The 17,935-nt window shown below is 39.6% G+C and overlaps 1 protein-coding gene across 12 annotated transcripts in view; it reads left to right on the top strand.

The window, feature by feature from the left end:
- LOC101169865 (protocadherin gamma-C5) overlaps positions 1-17,935 on the top strand; it is a 307,671-nt gene that overhangs the window by 65,116 nt on the left and 224,620 nt on the right. Inside the window, exon 1 of one of the 12 annotated variants that reach the window (XM_078954153.1) lies at positions 2,171-4,760. The exons of 10 other annotated variants lie outside the window; for them this stretch is intronic. In XM_078954153.1, the coding sequence (XP_078810279.1) occupies positions 2,373-4,760 (2,388 nt within the window). In that variant the 5' untranslated portion in view covers positions 2,171-2,372. Of the gene's footprint in view, positions 1-2,170; positions 4,761-6,720; positions 9,682-17,935 lie in introns of those variants that run through there. One more of the 12 variants, XM_078954148.1, reaches the window with a different exon arrangement.

The raw sequence follows: 17,935 nt of genomic DNA, 5'->3' as shown, positions 1-17,935 counted from the left end.
CTGCATTTTTTGATGCTATATTTTACGAGTTATTGTGGTCAGTAGCGGTTTTAGGCGCGGGCAATTGACCGGGGTGCAAATTTAAAGGGGGCTGGCATCTCAGTGCTTGTAAGAAAATAAAAAATAAAAAGAAATCTCCAGCACTATTTGTTTACTATTATCTGTTATAACACAGAGCTAATAACAGCCTGAGACCTGCGAACTGGCGCCCTCGCAGCCGCACGTGCTCCATTCTTTGAGAAGATGCCGCTAATGTGTGGAAAGGAAAAGGGGAGGGGTGGTCGGCGCAGGTGAACGCCAGCTGAGCACGGAGGGCAGTCGCGGTTGGTCCACACCCGAATCATTGTGGGTCTTTAGATGTCTCAGCTCATGCTAATAATACTATTCTTTATTAACTATAGTAGACTGCCGTGTCTTTATTTTCCATATCAAATGCATTTTTACGTTTGCCTGTCGTTATTTGACATAAAGATGCCATAAAGACGGCAGGTAATGCAGGCAGTAAAACAGCTGCGCTTTTTGAGATAGTAAATAAACAATAGATCATTTATTTATGAATGTCTTGAGATTTTTTGGAGGATTTTTTCAAGTTGATGTTGCACAAAATCAGGAACATACCAAATATTTTTGGAGTAATCCCAGTGATTAAGTGATTTCAGTGTTAATGTTTTATTAGACCTAAAAATGATATTAATAATAACAACAGGTTTAGAAACCAGCAGAAATGAACTAAGTGCTATAAATGATTCCAGGAGTCCAGCTCTAACAAAACAGACAAAATATCAGACAACAGGCTGATTTGATGTATTTCTTATAATTAATATTTTCAGGCTTTGTTTTGTTGTGCAGCATGTACATATTTGTATAATTTTTACAGAATATATTTTTATAGAGAGCAAAATCTTATATGTTATTTAAGGTTTATTTGATGTATTCTGGATTAATATGACAGAATACTTTAAAGGTTTAAAAAGTTTTGAAAAAAAGTGTAGCTTTAGTGTGTTCAAAAAATGTTTACCTTGTTTGGCCCGCAACCTCAAGCGTTTTTTGGATTTAGGCTCCCTGTGCAGATGAGTTTGACACCCCTAATATACGAGTCTATAAAATTCTTGCATTTTGGTGTGTAAAATGGGCAAATAAAAGTAGGGAACACGAGAGGATGTCATGAAATTGTGTGTGCGTGTGTGTGTCGGGGGGGGGAGGGGGTCACTCGCCCGGGAAGTTAGTGTAGAACGGCCATTGTGTTGCTCATGCCAGTTGGGTGTTGGTTACTTTTACTTTTGATATTGGTGACTTTTAGTTTGTGTCTTCTAACAACGACAGCATGTTGCCTGCTTACCAGACTCCCAGGAAAAGTCTAACAAACTTTGCAGAAATATTTAAAGGTGATGCTGTTTCCCCAGAGGCAGGCTCCATTAGTCATCGCAGAACGGCCATTGGCTTGAAAGCTAACACCGTTTTGTTCAGTATTTCAGCATTTGTATTAATTTGATACTCCTCAAATCATTTCGTTTTGTTTTTAAGTGTCTGTTGGTGTTAGCTTTTTTTATTTTATTTGATCTGCTATGTCCGTTCTGAATTTGCATGATACTCATTGCATGTTTTCAAACCTTCAGAGATAAATATCAGGCTTTAAATTGTGAGGAATGAAGACCCAAGTTATAAATAAATACATAAATGTGTGCGTTTGTACATATATATAAAATGAAAATGTTTGATTAACTTAAATGAAAAATCAATCTCATCTACGTAGGGAAGTCATCACATCAATAATCTTTATTTAATATAAAAAATTATAGAACCTTTTTATACAATTCATTTTAAACTTTAAATTATTTTTAAGCAAGATCCGTCATTTAAACATAAAGCCCCCGCTTTTTATTATTTAAAGAAAAAAATAGACTTAGCCTGTTTCTTTTTTGTAATGTGTTTTTAAACATGACATTAAAAAAATTCTCAAATCATTTTTATCTTTGTAATTTATTTTTTTAATAGCCAGAAGCAGTGCATTAGCTTGGAGTTTTTTTTTTTCCTGGTTCTTGTGTTGAATAAACTAAGTTTTTCAAAAGATACAGGACATTAAAACTATATACATGAACAGAAAAAAACACGAATGTTGTTATTCCTGAAGACGTACTCAGGGTGTCAGTGTGGACCAAAAAATGAGTAAGGCTGCACCAGACTCCACTTTTTTTGTCAGCAGATACTCACTCTGCTTTCCTGCTCACTGCGTGTAGCCGTGCACATCATAATTTCATCGCGAAGTAAATCGTTTTTATTTTTTAAATCCACGAACTTTTGTTTATTTTTATTTTATTTTATTTTTCTTTAGCAAATTTTGCACAAAGGTGTTCGTTTTTGTGGCATTCAAAATGAAAACCAGTCTCCGTGAGCTTTACCGCGGCCTTGCTTTTGTCTGTCTGGCTCTCTGCCCCATCACTGGAGACGTGAGCTACTCTGTTCCCGAGGAGATGAAAAGAGGATCTGTTATCGGAAACATCGCAAAGGATCTGGGACTTGATTCTGCCAAATTGTCCGCACGAAGGGCGCGGCTGGATCCGGAGGACAACAGTGTTCAGTGCTGCGCAGTTAACCTGAAGACGGGAGAGATAATTGTTAAAGAAAGGATCGACAGGGAGGCGCTTTGCGCAAAAAAGCCATCGTGTGTTGTTAAACAAGAACTTGTGCTAGAAAATCCTTTAGAACTGCACCGCATTCATTTAAATATTCAAGATGTTAACGATAATTCACCACAATTTAAGGAGGAATCTCAAAGATTCGAAATTACGGAATCTGCCCATAAAGGAGAGCGTTTTCTTTTAGGAGAAGCACATGATGGCGACATAGGAGAAAATACTGTTCAGACCTATTCACTTCAGGAGAATGATCATTTCAAGTTAGAAATAAATACAAGAGCAGGTGGACGGAAATACTGCGAACTAATCTTGTACAAAGAATTAGACAGGGAGGAGAAAAAAGACATTTCTCTGTTGCTTACAGCATTTGATGGAGGATCTCCTCAGAGATCAGGTACTGTAGTCATACACGTCACAGTGCTGGACGCTAATGATAACGTTCCTGTGTTCAGCCAGAGTGTCTATAAAGCAACTCTGCCTGAAAATTCTCCTGCAGGCACTGTCGTTCTCACTGTTTCTGCCATTGATGCAGATGAAGGAATAAACTGCGAAATTACTTATGGATTTGATCATGTAGATGAAAACAGTGACGCTTTTTCTTTAAACTACAAGTCAGGTGAGGTAACTGTAACAGGAAATATAGACTATGAGAGAGCATCTTCATATGAAATGCAAATCAGTGCAAAAGATGGCATGGGATTAGTTTCTTATGCAACTCTGATTATTGACGTTCTTGATTTAAACGACAATGCTCCAATAATTAATGTGAAGTCTCTGTCTAATCCCATCCCAGAGAACGCCCCTCCTGGTACAGAGGTGGGCATCATTAACGTGCAGGACAAAGACTCTGACAGGAACCGACAAGTACGCTGTTACATTGAATCAAATTCTCCTTTTAAGTTGGTTCCTTCCATCAAAAACTATTATTCTGTGGTGAGCACAGGACAGCTGGACCGTGAACTAGTGTCTGATTACAACATTACCATCAGTGCCACTGATGAGGGCTCTCCACCTCTGTCCTCGTCTAAAACTGTCCACTTATCTGTAGCTGACATCAACGACAACCCACCTGTGTTTGAGGAACAGTCGTACAGCGCATATGTGAGCGAAAACAACCAAGCTGGCTCCACTTTATGTTCTGTGAGTGCTCGAGACCCCGACTGGAGACAAAACGGTACAGTGATTTATTCTCTGCTAGCTGCTGAGGTGAATGGAGTCCCGGTGTCCTCCTATGTCTCTGTGAACGGAGACACGGGGCTGATCCACGCTGTCAGGTCGTTTGATTATGAACAGTTGAGGAGTTTTCAAGTGCAGGTGATGGCCAGAGACAACGGTTCTCCTCCACTGAGCAGCAATGTGAGTGTGAGTGTGTTCATCTCAGATGTGAACGACAACTCTCCTCAGATTCTGTACCCCGCCCCAGAGGGCAGCTCCTTCATGACTGAGCTGGTCCCCAAAGCTGCACATGGAGGCTCTCTGGTGTCCAAAGTGATCGCGGTGGACGCTGACTCTGGACAGAACGCCTGGCTGTCCTATCATATAGTCAAATCCACTGATCCAGGACTTTTCACCATTGGTCTGCACAGTGGAGAGATCAGGACGCAGCGGGACATTTCCCAATCTGACAGCATGAAACAGAACCTGATTGTGGCAGTCAAAGATAACGGACAGCCCTCTCTGTCTGCCACCTGTGCCATGTATTTACTGATCTCGGATAACTTGGCTGAGGTGCCAGAACTGAAGGATATTTCTTACGATGAGAAGAACTCCAAACTGACTTCCTATCTGATCATCGCTCTGGTTTGTGTGTCCACCTTCTTCCTGACCTTCATCATCATCATCTTGGGTGTGAGGTTTTGTCGCAGGAGAAAGCCCCGACTGTTGTTTGATGGAGCAGTTGCCATCCCCAGTGGTTATCTGCCTCCTAATTATGCAGATGTTGACGGTACAGGAACTTTACGCAGCGCTTACAATTATGACGCGTACCTGACAACAGGATCTAGAACCAGTGACTTTAAGTTTGTGTCCTCTTACAATGACAACACGCTGCCTGCTGACCAGACTCTGAGGAAGAGTCCCACAGACTTTCTCAAGGCTTTTGATGAGGCTAGTGATGCATCCCAGGTAGGAACACCTTCTGTCCTTTGATAGTTTTTTTATTTTGAAATTTTTTCTCTTCATTTTACCTATTTTGGGTGATGTTTTTTTCATTTAAGGAGTAACGAATGTGCGCTATTCTAAAACACCATAACTTTTCGCTGTCTTTTGACCAGACTTCAACAAAACTTATTTAGACACAATTGATGCCTTTAGAGAAGTTGAGACTTTTCCTGAGTCAGGACAATGTTTGTTTTTAATTATGGATAGCTCCCTGAGAAGCTTTCTATTTTACTTTTTTAACCCCCCCCCCCCCCCCTTTTATATTTTAATTAAAAACTTTTTTATCATTTCTTATCGGGTGATTAGGTGTTGGTTACTTCTATTTTGCTTTATTTACTCAACTCACTATATCCAAGCCACTGTTGGGCACAAGTGGGGTCCCCCTTGAACAATCTCCCAGTCTGTAAGGCACAAAATTACTCGTATACAAACTCAATTAACACATGAAGCATATTTTTGGACTTTGGGAGAAAGCCGAGGCGCCCAGAGAAAACCCACGCATCCAGGAGCAGCACATGTAAAAACATCACAGAAAAGTCCCTGCTTGAACCAAGGCCTTCCCGCTGTGAGGCAAGAGCGTTAACCACAGTTCTACTGTGCAGTGTTGGTCACTTGTATTTTTGAGATCAGATTCACATAGAGATGAAACTTTTTTGGATCTTTTTGTTCTTTCTTTAGTGCAGCTTATATTCAAAAAACACATCACAATACCTGAAATATGCAAGAATAAATGCATTTGTATTTTTAAATAATACATTAAGAGAAAAATAACCTTACATTATAACCAACAATCAACACATTGTATAACTTATTTTTAATGTTTGTTATGAGATTTGGAAATAATGTAAAAATATATTTTTTCTTTTTTTTGTGTTACTAAATTATAGTTCTGTTATTGCCAAACAATAGAGACATTTGGATAGAGAAGACATCTTAGAAAATCCTTATTTGGTATCACACAAAGGATTCACTATGAAGTTTAACCAATAAAATAGAGCCACTTGTAATAAGTAAATACAGAATTATCAATTATTACACAAATGCATGATGTTTAATTTTTTTGTCTTAAAATTTTAAATATTAAGTTTTAATCATCTACTGAAGTTTGCCATTGCTTGTTTTTTTTTTCTTTAACTTGACAAATCCAAACTTCATGGTTTGTGAAAAAATTTATTGACTTGACTTGAACTCGAAATTTTTTCATGAACTTTTGGATTTGACTGTTTTGAAATGTGCTCAAACCTTTTACAATGCTTTTTTGTCAGTATGCCACCAGTGTTCACAACAGTTTATAGCTTTGCCCTTTAAGTTTCATAACTTTTTTTCAATTGTCCCAACTCTGGATATGACATGGATGTAAAACCTCCAGATTTGAGTTGAATTTCCAAATGTTTTTTTGTTTCTCCATTTTGTCGAGAATTTACTTGTTAAGATTTGTCTTTGGTCTGTGGTTGGTTCGTCTTGAATTCTAGCAGTTTCATTCGACTGGATCAAAAACTGTTTTTTTATTTTATTTATTTTTTTAAAATAGGTCAATGTCTATGAAGGAGGTGAGTGTGTCAGCTCACTCCCTCCGTCCTCTCTGTAAATGATTTATGCTTAATGTCTGTTTTCGAAGTGATGCGTTACTTGTCTCTCTCTCCATGGTTCTGAAAGTCACGGTTGCTTTTCTAAGGCAGGTTCTCAGATTCCCATGTGGACTTATCTACATCTTTTTTACGTCAATGGGGCTTCTGATTGTGAAACTCCTATTGTGGATCTTATTGTTTCTGATCTAGGTTCAATCTAGTAATTGTCGTTTTCCCTTTTCATAATCATGCAACAGAGTTTCTGATTATTTTTTTTATTATTGAAGCCTGTTCCTTATTTACTTTTCTCTTTAAAATTATTTGTCCTGACTTTCGAGTCTATTGAATCATTTTGGAGGCAATATACTTTTTATTTGTTTTCCATTGCGGGGATCATTTTTCCCCTTTTTTTCTTTACAAATTTCAAACCTTTGTTCAATGGTAGAGGAAAGGATCGCTCGAGTTCTTAAAGCGTAACCGAAAATGAATCAATATTCCATCTCTTTTCATATATCCTTATTACAGATAGGGTTACATATAGAGTAAAATGCAACTGTGGAATGTAACAAACCATCAGTATTTCTTTATCTTCGAGAGTTTGACGAGGTAAAAACAACGTTATTGCATTAAAGCAAACTCACGTTTTCTTTTTTCTTTAGCTAACATTCCCCCCTCAGATGGGCCTCCATCTGAATTGTGTGCTATAATTATTTCATGCTCAAGATGTCAGCAGAACACCAGCAAAAGAGAACTACTTTTCATCGGTGCTCATTTCTGGGACCAGCTACTGTGTGCTTTCCAACCAACCACACTCCAGACAAAAGCTTGAAAGGCTCATTGAGCGATCGAGGGACTGTGTGGATTTATAATTATTCTCAACATATACTTTTTTGTTTGATTGTGTCAGGAAGACATATCCGATGATGCTACATACGCGGGTTTCTAGTGCATTTTCGATTTTTGTCATTGTCTTTGTTCTGGGGCACTGCGTAAACGGAGATCTGATTTACACGGTTCAGGAGGAGCTGAAGCCTGGATATCTGATTGGAAATGTTGCCAAGGATCTTGAAATCGACCAGGAGCGAATTTCTGCTCGAAAACCTCGTGTGGACATGGAGGGCAGTGAGAAACCGTATTGTGGGATAAACCAGAAAAACGGTGAATTGTTCGTTTCTGAAAGAATAGACAGGGAGGAACACTGCGGGGAAAAGCCGACGTGCGTTCTCAAATTTGACCTGCTGTTAGAAAATCCTCTGGAGCTGCACCGGTTATCCTTGCAGATTCAAGACATTAATGACAACGCGCCGGTGTTCCAAAAAGAAAATGTGAAGTTGGAAATTAGCGAATCAGCTGACAAAAGAGCCCGATATCGCATTGTTGCGGCGCACGACGCAGATATAGGCCTGAACGCAGTTCAGAGCTACGTTCTGCAGGAAAACGCCCATTTTGTGTTTAATATCCAAACCACTAATGCTGGCAATAAATACGGAGAATTGGTTTTGGATAAAGAATTAGATCGAGAGGAGCAGCAGGAGCTGAAATTATTGCTGACGGCTGTAGATGGTGGTTCTCCTCAGAGATCAGGGACTGTAGTCATCCATGTCACAGTACTTGATGCTAATGATAACGCTCCTGTGTTTTCTGAGTCCGTTTATACAGCGAGTTTACAGGAGAACTCTCCATTAAACACTCCAGTTATCAGAGTGAGTGCATCAGATGCAGATGAAGGAATAAATGGAGAGATAACCTATGAATTTAGCCGATTGTCAGAAAAGTCAAGGAAGCTTTTTTCACTCGATGAGAAAACTGGAGAGATTGTTGTGACAGCTAACATCGATTATGAAGAGGGTTCAAAATATGAACTGATGGTTGTAGCTAAAGATGGTTATGGTCTTTCATCTGAGAGTAAATTAATCATTCATGTTACAGACATTAATGATAACGCTCCAGTTATTATCATAAAATCTCTAATCAGCTCCATCTCAGAGAACGCCCCTCCTGGTACAGAGGTGGGCATCATTAACGTGCAGGACAGAGACTCTGACAGGAACCGACAAGTACGCTGTTACATTGAATCAAATTCTCCTTTTAAGTTGGTTCCTTCCATCAAAAACTATTATTCTGTGGTGAGCACAGGACAGCTGGACCGTGAACTAGTGTCTGATTACAACATTACCATCAGTGCCACTGATGAGGGCTCTCCACCTCTGTCCTCGTCTAAAACTGTTCACTTATCTGTAGCTGACATCAACGACAACCCACCTGTGTTTGAGGAACAGTCGTACAGCGCATATGTGAGTGAAAACAACCAGGCTGGCTCCACTTTATGTTCTGTGAGCGCTAGAGACCCCGACTGGAGACAAAACGGTACAGTGATTTATTCTCTGCTAGCTGCTGAGGTGAACGGAGCCCCGGTGTCCTCCTATGTCTCTGTGAACGGAGACACGGGGCTGATCCACGCTGTCAGGTCGTTTGATTATGAACAGTTGAGGAGTTTTCAAGTGCAGGTGATGGCCAGAGACAACGGTTCTCCTCCACTGAGCAGCAACGTGAGCGTGAGTGTGTTCATCTCTGATGTGAACGACAACTCTCCTCAGATTCTGTACCCCGCCCCAGAGGGCAGCTCCTTCATGACTGAGCTGGTCCCCAAAGCTGCACATGGAGGCTCTCTGGTGTCCAAAGTGATTGCGGTGGACGCTGACTCCGGACAGAACGCCTGGCTGTCCTATCATATAGTCAAATCCACTGATCCAGGACTTTTCACCATTGGTCTGCACAGTGGAGAGATCCGGACGCAGCGGGACATTTCCCAATCTGACAGCATGAAACAGAACCTGATTGTGGCAGTGAAAGATAACGGACAGCCCTCTCTGTCTGCCACCTGTGCCATGTATTTACTGATCTCGGATAACTTGGCTGAGGTGCCAGAACTGAAGGATATTTCTTACGATGAGAAGAACTCCAAACTGACTTCCTATCTGATCATCGCTCTGGTTTGTGTGTCCACCTTCTTCCTGACCTTCATCATCATCATCTTGGGTGTGAGGTTTTGTCGCAGGAGAAAGCCCCGACTGTTGTTTGATGGAGCAGTTGCCATCCCCAGCGGTTATCTGCCTCCTAATTACGCAGATGTTGACGGCACAGGAACTTTACGCAGCGCTTACAATTATGACGCGTACCTGACAACAGGATCTAGAACCAGTGACTTTAAGTTTGTGTCCTCTTACAATGACAACACGCTGCCTGCTGACCAGACTCTGAGGAAGAGTCCTACTGACTTTGCAGATGCTTTTGGAAATGAAGATGTTTCTCCTGAGGTAGGATGTATTCAAGTAATGTAACTCAATGACTGACTTTTTAAATATAAGTTTGTATAAAAGCTTTCTTTCTGTATTTATTCCCTCACATTTGTAGGGGTTCAATTTTCCTCTTTTCTTGGCTATGTTGAAAAGTCGCATTTGTCCTCTGTAATTTATGGTAAATTATGGTTGTGAGGGACCCACATGAAAAAGACCATACCTCACTGATGGAAAGTTTGTTTCTTAAATAAATCTAAATATGAATTAAGGAAAAAGCATAAAATTAATTGAAGCATTACCTGTAAAAATACACAGTGAGGACAGTGATTAACGTTTTTGCCTCACAGTTTCTAAGTCCAGCTGGGACGTTTCTGTGTGGAATTTGCATGTTTTCCTTGTGCACGTGGGTTTTTTCTCAGGACACTTCAGGTTTTTCAGACGGTCCAACACGCTTTATGGGTTAATTTGTTTCCCCAAAATGTCACTTGGTGTCCATGTGTGAGTGTGTGTGGGAGTGATCGTCTTCCCAGTGATAGAGCGATCTGTCCAGGATATTCCCCACTTGGCCCAACATTAGCCCGAACATGCTCAATCAACCCTATGACCCCCGAAGTGGTATAGCGGGTTACGAAAATGGATGGATGGATGAATCATGATGAGCAATGAGTGAAGACAAATAGATCTATACAGGAAAAAATTGAGATACAAGTTTTTAAACGGAGTAAGGATAATAACATATAAATTCTTACGACGTTTTAACGTCTTATCAAAAGAGATTTTAAATTTTATTTCTTGTATTTTTTTATTTTTTTTACTTTAAACATGTCTCTTTCAAGAGAAAAACTTTAACTTTGTTCATTGTATGGAAAAACAATCTTTAATATAAGAATTTATAGACAGGGTTGACTTCTACCTTCTGGGTTGTTTGATAGATCTATTTTTTATAGGTCTATCTACCACTTGTTTTGAACTATAATATTATAATCTGTAGAAAAACTCACAAGAAGTTTTTAAATGTGTTGGACTTTGTTTAATTTAGAATTTTAAGACTCACAACAAATACTTAGTCTGGCAAAAACTACAAGAAGGATAACAAAATCAGTAAGGATTTAGTGTGTTCGGCCGTTTGTGATTTAAAAGTTTAAAAATGGCACACAAAAAAGAAAAATTCTTCAAAAGCGTTTTCTGACTTTAAACTTATGGCCTATTTATTTCGTTCTTGTTTAAAATTATGTTATTTTTTACCTTATCTGAGTTTTGATGCTCTATGTGAGGTTGAATTATGACTTTAACTTGCATGTATGATTTTTACAATGAAGGGATATTTCATGCATTTTCAAATAAAATTAAATGTCTCATGCTGGAAATTAAAACAATAGTGATATAGCATGAAATCAAAACAGTCATTTATTTTTATAACCAAACATTTGAATTTAAGTAAGAATTATTATTATTATTATTATTATTATTATTATTATTATTATTATTATTATTATTATTATAAACTTTTTTTATCATTCTCATGCAAGTACGTGTACTCCTGTAGTTCAACAAATACTCTTGGTGTCAGTATGTACTAGCAAATGAGAAGCCTAGCGTCCCTCCTCCCTTCTGCCAGCACATTACAGCCTTGTGCGGCCATTGTTTCACATCCAACAAAATCTGTTTCGTGCCTTAATTGCAGTTTTTGATGTTCTACGCGTCGTTAACGTATTTTATCTCGTGCGAGTTTATTGGATTGTTTCCTTCAGCCACAATGAAAAACACTTTGGCTCTGCGCTACTGCTTTGTTCTCATTTTTCTTTTCCGCTGCCCAGTCCACGGAGATGTGAGCTACTCTGTAGCGGAGGAAATAAAACGAGGATCGATAATTGGAAATATTGCAAAGGATCTGCGATTGGAATTAAGCCGTCTTTCCGTGCGCAAGGCTCGCATTGATGCCGATGATAACAATTTGAAATACTGTGGGTTGAATCTTCAAACAGGAGACCTGATTTTACAAGAACGCATCGACAGAGAGGAGCTTTGTGAGAAAAGGCCTTCGTGTGTTGTCAAACAGGAGCTCGTACTGGAAAATCCTTTGGAACTGCACCGGCTTACCATCCATATTCAGGACATTAACGACAATTCACCACAATTTAAAGAGGAATTATTGAAACTAGAAATCCAAGAATCTGCGGTTAAAGGAGCAATTTTTCTTCTTGATGAAGCGCACGATCCAGACATCGGAGACAATTCTGTTCAAGGTTACTCGCTGCAAAATAATGATTACTTCAAATTAAATGTAAAAACAAAAGGCGTGGGGCGAAAGTATGGAGAATTGGTGTTAGAAAAGGAATTAGACAGAGAAGAGAAAAAAGACATTTCTCTGTTGCTCACAGCGTTTGATGGCGGATCTCCTCAGAGATCAGGTACTGTAGTCATACACGTCACAGTGCTGGACGCTAATGATAACGTTCCTGTGTTCAGCCAGAGTGTCTATAAAGCAACTCTGCCTGAAAATTCTCCTGCAGGCACTGTCGTTCTCACCGTGACGGCAGTTGATGCAGATGAAGGAGTGAATGGAAACGTTAGTTATGGTTTTAACCACGTTTCCAATGAAAATCAAATTTTTACCCTAAATCCCAAGTCAGGAGAAATTCAAGTGGATGGTATTATTGATTATGAAAAGAAATCTTCTTTTGAAATGCAGATCAGCGCAAAAGATGGTTTAGGACTGGCATCTTATGCAACTTTACTAGTTGATATTACAGATGTAAATGATAATGTTCCGGTTATTATTGTCAAGTCTCTGTCCAGCTCCATCCCAGAGAACGCCCCTCCTGGTACAGAGGTGGGCATCATTAACGTGCAGGACAGAGACTCTGACAAGAACGGACAGGTCAGCTGCTCCATTCAAGCAAACGCTCCTTTTAAGTTGGTTCCTTCCATCAAAAACTATTATTCTGTGGTGAGCACAGGACAGCTGGACCGTGAACTAGTGTCTGATTACAACATTACCATCAGTGCCACTGATGAGGGCTCTCCACCTCTGTCCTCGTCTAAAACTGTCCACTTATCTGTAGCTGACATCAACGACAACCCACCTGTGTTTGAGGAACAGTCATACAGCGCATATGTGAGTGAAAACAACCAAGCTGGCTCCACTTTATGTTCTGTGAGCGCTCGAGACCCCGACTGGAGACAAAACGGTACAGTGATTTATTCTCTGCTAGCTGCTGAGGTGAACGGAGCCCCGGTGTCCTCCTATGTCTCTGTGAACGGAGACACAGGGCTGATCCACGCTGTCAGGTCATTTGATTATGAACAGTTGAGGAGTTTTCAAGTGCAGGTGATGGCCAGAGACAACGGTTCTCCTCCAATGAGCAGCAACGTGAGCGTGAGTGTGTTCATCTCAGATGTGAACGACAACTCTCCTCAGATTCTGTACCCCGCCCCGGAGGGCAGCTCCTTCATGACTGAGCTGGTCCCCAAAGCTGCACATGGTGGCTCTCTGGTATCCAAAGTGATTGCGGTGGACGCTGACTCCGGACAGAATGCCTGGCTGTCCTATCATATAGTCAAATCCACTGATCCAGGACTTTTCACCATTGGTCTGCACAGTGGAGAGATCAGGACGCAGCGGGACATTTCCCAATCTGACAGCATGAAACAGAACCTGATTGTGGCAGTTAAAGATAACGGACAGCCCTCTCTGTCTGCCACCTGTGCCATGTATTTACTGATCTCGGATAACTTGGCTGAGGTGCCAGAACTGAAGGATATTTCTTACGATGAGAAGAACTCCAAACTGACTTCCTATCAAATCATCTCTCTGGTTTGTGTGTCCACCTTCTTCCTGACCTTCATCATCATCATCTTGGGTGTGAGGTTTTGTCGCAGGAGAAAGCCCCGACTGTTGTTTGATGGAGCAGTTGCCATCCCCAGCGGTTATCTGCCTCCTAATTACGCAGATGTTGACGGTACAGGAACTTTACGCAGCGCTTACAATTATGACGCGTACCTGACAACAGGATCTAGAACCAGTGACTTTAAGTTTGTGTCCTCTTACAATGACAATACGCTGCCTGCTGACCAGACTCTGAGGAAGAGTCCCACTGACTTTGCAGATGCTTTTGGAGATGACAATATATCTGCAGAGGTAGGACTTATTCTAATATTGCAACAATTGATGAAAGTTAATTTCATAATTTGGGTAATGGTATGCTTTATTCATTTATAAATTGTTTCCTTTTATTTGGTGGCCATTGCTGCGCTAATATTCTCATTCCTAGATCAGTGCTGAAAATTTGTAATGACTTACTCTGTCCTTGGTGCTGAATTGTTTTTTTTTCGGGCCAAGATTTGCAGAAGTCTGAAAGTGAATAAACACTTTATTTTACTATACTTTTTCCTTTTTTCCCATACTTACTTCTTTTATTTTCATTTGAACTTTTTTTTAAGTTTAGAGCATTTTAAAGTTTAAAGTTATTGGCAAAAGATATTTGTCATCATTTTTTCAATCGAAGTACAAATATTTTTATTTGAGTTACTCAAATTATAATTTATGATTTCCAGAGGGTTCTTTAGATGTTTAGTTAAGTCTTTTGAATTGGCATAAAGCTTTTGATTATGTTTTTCTTTTATCATGATCATTCTTTAGTATTATAATGAAAGCCTTTACCCTTGTGCTATCTTATGGTGTCCAGATGACCCCACCCTTACATTGACGTGTTATCCCTATGACAAAGGTTGATAAAGGTGAGGAGGATTTCATGTAATCCATGGACATTAGTGAAGATCACAAATCATTGAAGAAAAAAGGTTCAGCAACGTGTCTTGTGGGGTCCAGATGACCCCACTCTCAACGTTGACGTGCCTTGGATAGCACAAGGGTTAACTCGTTTTCTTTCCTATACTCAATAGTTTTTAAACCCACTCCAAAAACTGCTTCTAATGCATTCCCTTTTCTTTTTTTTGCTGACAACTTTAAATTAATGTAATTTATATTTTTATCTCTCCCTCTCTGTAACATTTCAATAAGTTAAGAAATCAATTAGTTAATACATGTTTTGTTTTATTTTTTAAGATACGTTATTTTTTAATCTTTTTTGTTTTTTATAATTTATATTCAGATTTTAATTGTACTAAACAACACACGAAGTATTTAACTAAAAGAGAAAACAACTTATAGGATTATCTTCAACTTTAGTATTTTGGTAAGTTGATGAAAAATGTGAGCAATATTCAGACAGAAAGTCCATCCATCCACCCATTTTCTAATCCGTTTGTTCCCTTTCGGGGTCACGTGCTGCCGGAGCCTATCCCGGCTACTCGCAGGCGAAGGCAGGGGCCATCCTGGACAGTCTGTCGCAGGGAGACCAGACATAAAGTCATTATGCAAAAATAAAAAAAAATACAAATATATGAATTGTAAATAATTGTATGAATAAATAAATAAATATTATTTAAGGTTATTATTTAAGATTACATTTACATTTATGGTGGTCTAAACCCTCAAGAACTGTCCCCCTAAAGTGTTTAGATTAAGAAGTAGTGGTTGGACATTGCTAAACAGCACCTTTAGAATTTCAATATTGCTTAAATAAAAACAATGGACTAAAGATTTTTTTCTCAAAACACCCCCCCCCCCCCCATGCTAATTTAGGTGCATTTTTTAAACAAATAACAAAGGAGGTAGATATATGTTAAAATTCAGACTAGACTCAAAATAGGCAAGTAATTTTCCAGTTTGTTCTCATTTTTTCAAGTGATTAGAAATAAATGTATTATTTTATTGGATTAAGTTTTTTGCACTGAATTCCTAACTATTTACAGCAATTGCATGTCTTAGAAAAAATTTTATGTGCTGCTTATCTAATCATTCAGCTAAATCACCTTAGTCACCACTTCAAGCAGCTAGTGTAACCACAGTAATGAGTTTAATATTTATACAAAACGTAAGTGTTAATTGATTTAATACTTGCACTGTTTTTTTTTCTTTTTTTGGGAAGTTCAAATAGCACTGATCAAAACGTGCAATGGTCTGAACTTGTGTAGTGGCAATACCAAGGAATGCATTGTTTAAATGGTCATTAACGCTTACAAATGTTTGTATTTTTTGCTGTGTATGTGCTTGTCTGTGTTCATGCTGCATACACTTTTCTTTCTTTGTTTTTTTGTTTCTTTCTTTCTTTGTTTGTTCTTTCTTTTTTTAAATATTATTATTATTATTATTATTATTATTATTTTGGTGGCAATTGCTGCTTTAATATTCCCCTTCCCAAATGAATGCTGAAAGTTTCCCACAGCTTGCTCTGTCCTTGGTGCTAAATTATTTTTTCGAGCCAGGGCAGGGGTCAGCAACCCATGGTTCTGGAGCCACATGTGGCTCTTTCATCCTTCTGTTGTGGCTCCCTGTGACTTTGGAAAATGAGTATTTTATAATAATTACATTTTATTTTAGTTTGTTCATTTTTAATGGCATTTCAAAGGCGCTGCTGGTACGAAGCGCGTGCTACGTACAGGTACGAAGCGCGTGCCACGTATGAAACAGCTTCCTTGATGAGCTCGTATTTATCTGGCGAGACCTGCAGAGCTGGTGGCAGGAGGAGACACGCGGGGCGGCTTCAATAAACACTCCGATCTTCTGCCGGGAACTTGACGTCCCGCGGGGCAGAGAGCAACTCGCTGATGACAGACCGAGAGTTCGCGCCAGTGTTGACAGAGTCACAGTTTTCCAGCCCAAAAGTCATCTGAAAACCACCAGACCCAGCCAAAAACCGCCCAACACAGCTTTTGTTGATGTTTTTTCCCGTACTGGACTGATAAAATAAAAGATTTTTCTAAATAAAAGAAAGTTCAGACTAATAATAAAATGTGTACACTATTGAATATTTCTTCAGCGGGCCGCCTTCTTCCATTCATTTGCTTAACCCGCTCTATCCCCGCTATAACCTGCGTCCAGCTCTTTCATCCTTGTGCGGCGCTGGCCTATGGGTGTCATCCTGCTATGACCGTATTTTGCGCTCTCTGTGTATAATACACTGAGGAGGGCAGGGGGAAACAGCTGCAGAGGATGTGAACAGGTGAACAGGTAGAGAGGAAAAGTAGGTGGAGAGGCGGGGGAGGGGCTTTGGATTCAAACTCTGTCAGAGAGATGAAAACACAGGCGTCAGATTCAGACGCAGCTTTCCCTGCGGGAGTTGAAGCAGAGACTTTCTCTGGGATGATTTTATAAACTCAAACATGGAAACATGATTACTGTTACGCCCCCTTTGTGTCTAGGGGCACCGAGGCGGCATAACATAAAAAAAAATAAAGTTTTGACTAATAATTTAACTGTAACAAAAACACCAAACGAATGTCTCCATAAAATAACCAGATTTATTTACAAATTAACAAACAACATCCAACAAGAACTAAAAGTGAAGCTAAAAGGCTTCAGGGTGAACCCAGGCCAAAACAACAAACAAAACCCCAACTAACTGCAACATGTAATCTTACCTGCAAAGAAAGAAAAGGGAAATCTAAGACAGAACGCTAACCTCCCTAACCTAACAAAACCAGGAGAAAACATGTACTAAACAAAATGGCGGTTCACCCCTACAGCTTCACTTAAACAAAATCATAAACCAAAGGACTAAACAGAGTGGGCACAGACAAAACTACAAACTACAAAGAGCAACCCAAACTAAAACAAGTGGAGAAGACATAAACAAAATGGAGAACAAAACAAAATGGAGAAGAGGGCCAAGCTGCAGTGGAGGCTTTTGCTGCAAGGCACCCTTCTCACCGGCTGGAGGTCCAAGTGGTGGCTTTAAAGGCTGCCTCCACCAGCTTGTCCAAATGGAGGCCACACCCTTGCCAGCACACCTGAAAATAATCACAGACATACAAACAAAGATCCAAAAAAAACACAGAAGTCCCACTCTGATACAAAAATAACACAAAACACAGAGTAAACAGAACCAAATAAAACCTAATACGGCCACAGCCGTAACAATTACCAAGTAGAACTCTTCGAAATAATAAGCCTGATCTCTCCACATTCCCAGTGTCTACCATGCTGATGCACACATCGCTCCATGCAGCGATCAGACCAGAACTTCAGCCCGTACTTCTCAGTGAGGATTTTGATTGGCTGGTGGTTTTTTAAGAAGTACTTTTTTTTAAAGCTTTTCTGGCCCGCGATCTACACTCATGTCCTTGAAGATCGACGTAATGAGCACCCTTGAATAATATATACATGCACAATATATATAATGATGTAAAAACGGGTTGTGGCTCCCGG

Source organism: Oryzias latipes, chromosome 10, assembly GCF_053564925.1.
Source record: "Oryzias latipes strain Hd-rR chromosome 10, Olatipes_Hd-rR_3.1".
Taxonomy (NCBI): Eukaryota; Metazoa; Chordata; class Actinopteri; order Beloniformes; family Adrianichthyidae; genus Oryzias; species Oryzias latipes.
Note: the sequence above shows the minus strand (reverse complement) of the source record. Positions and strands in the feature narration are given on the sequence as shown.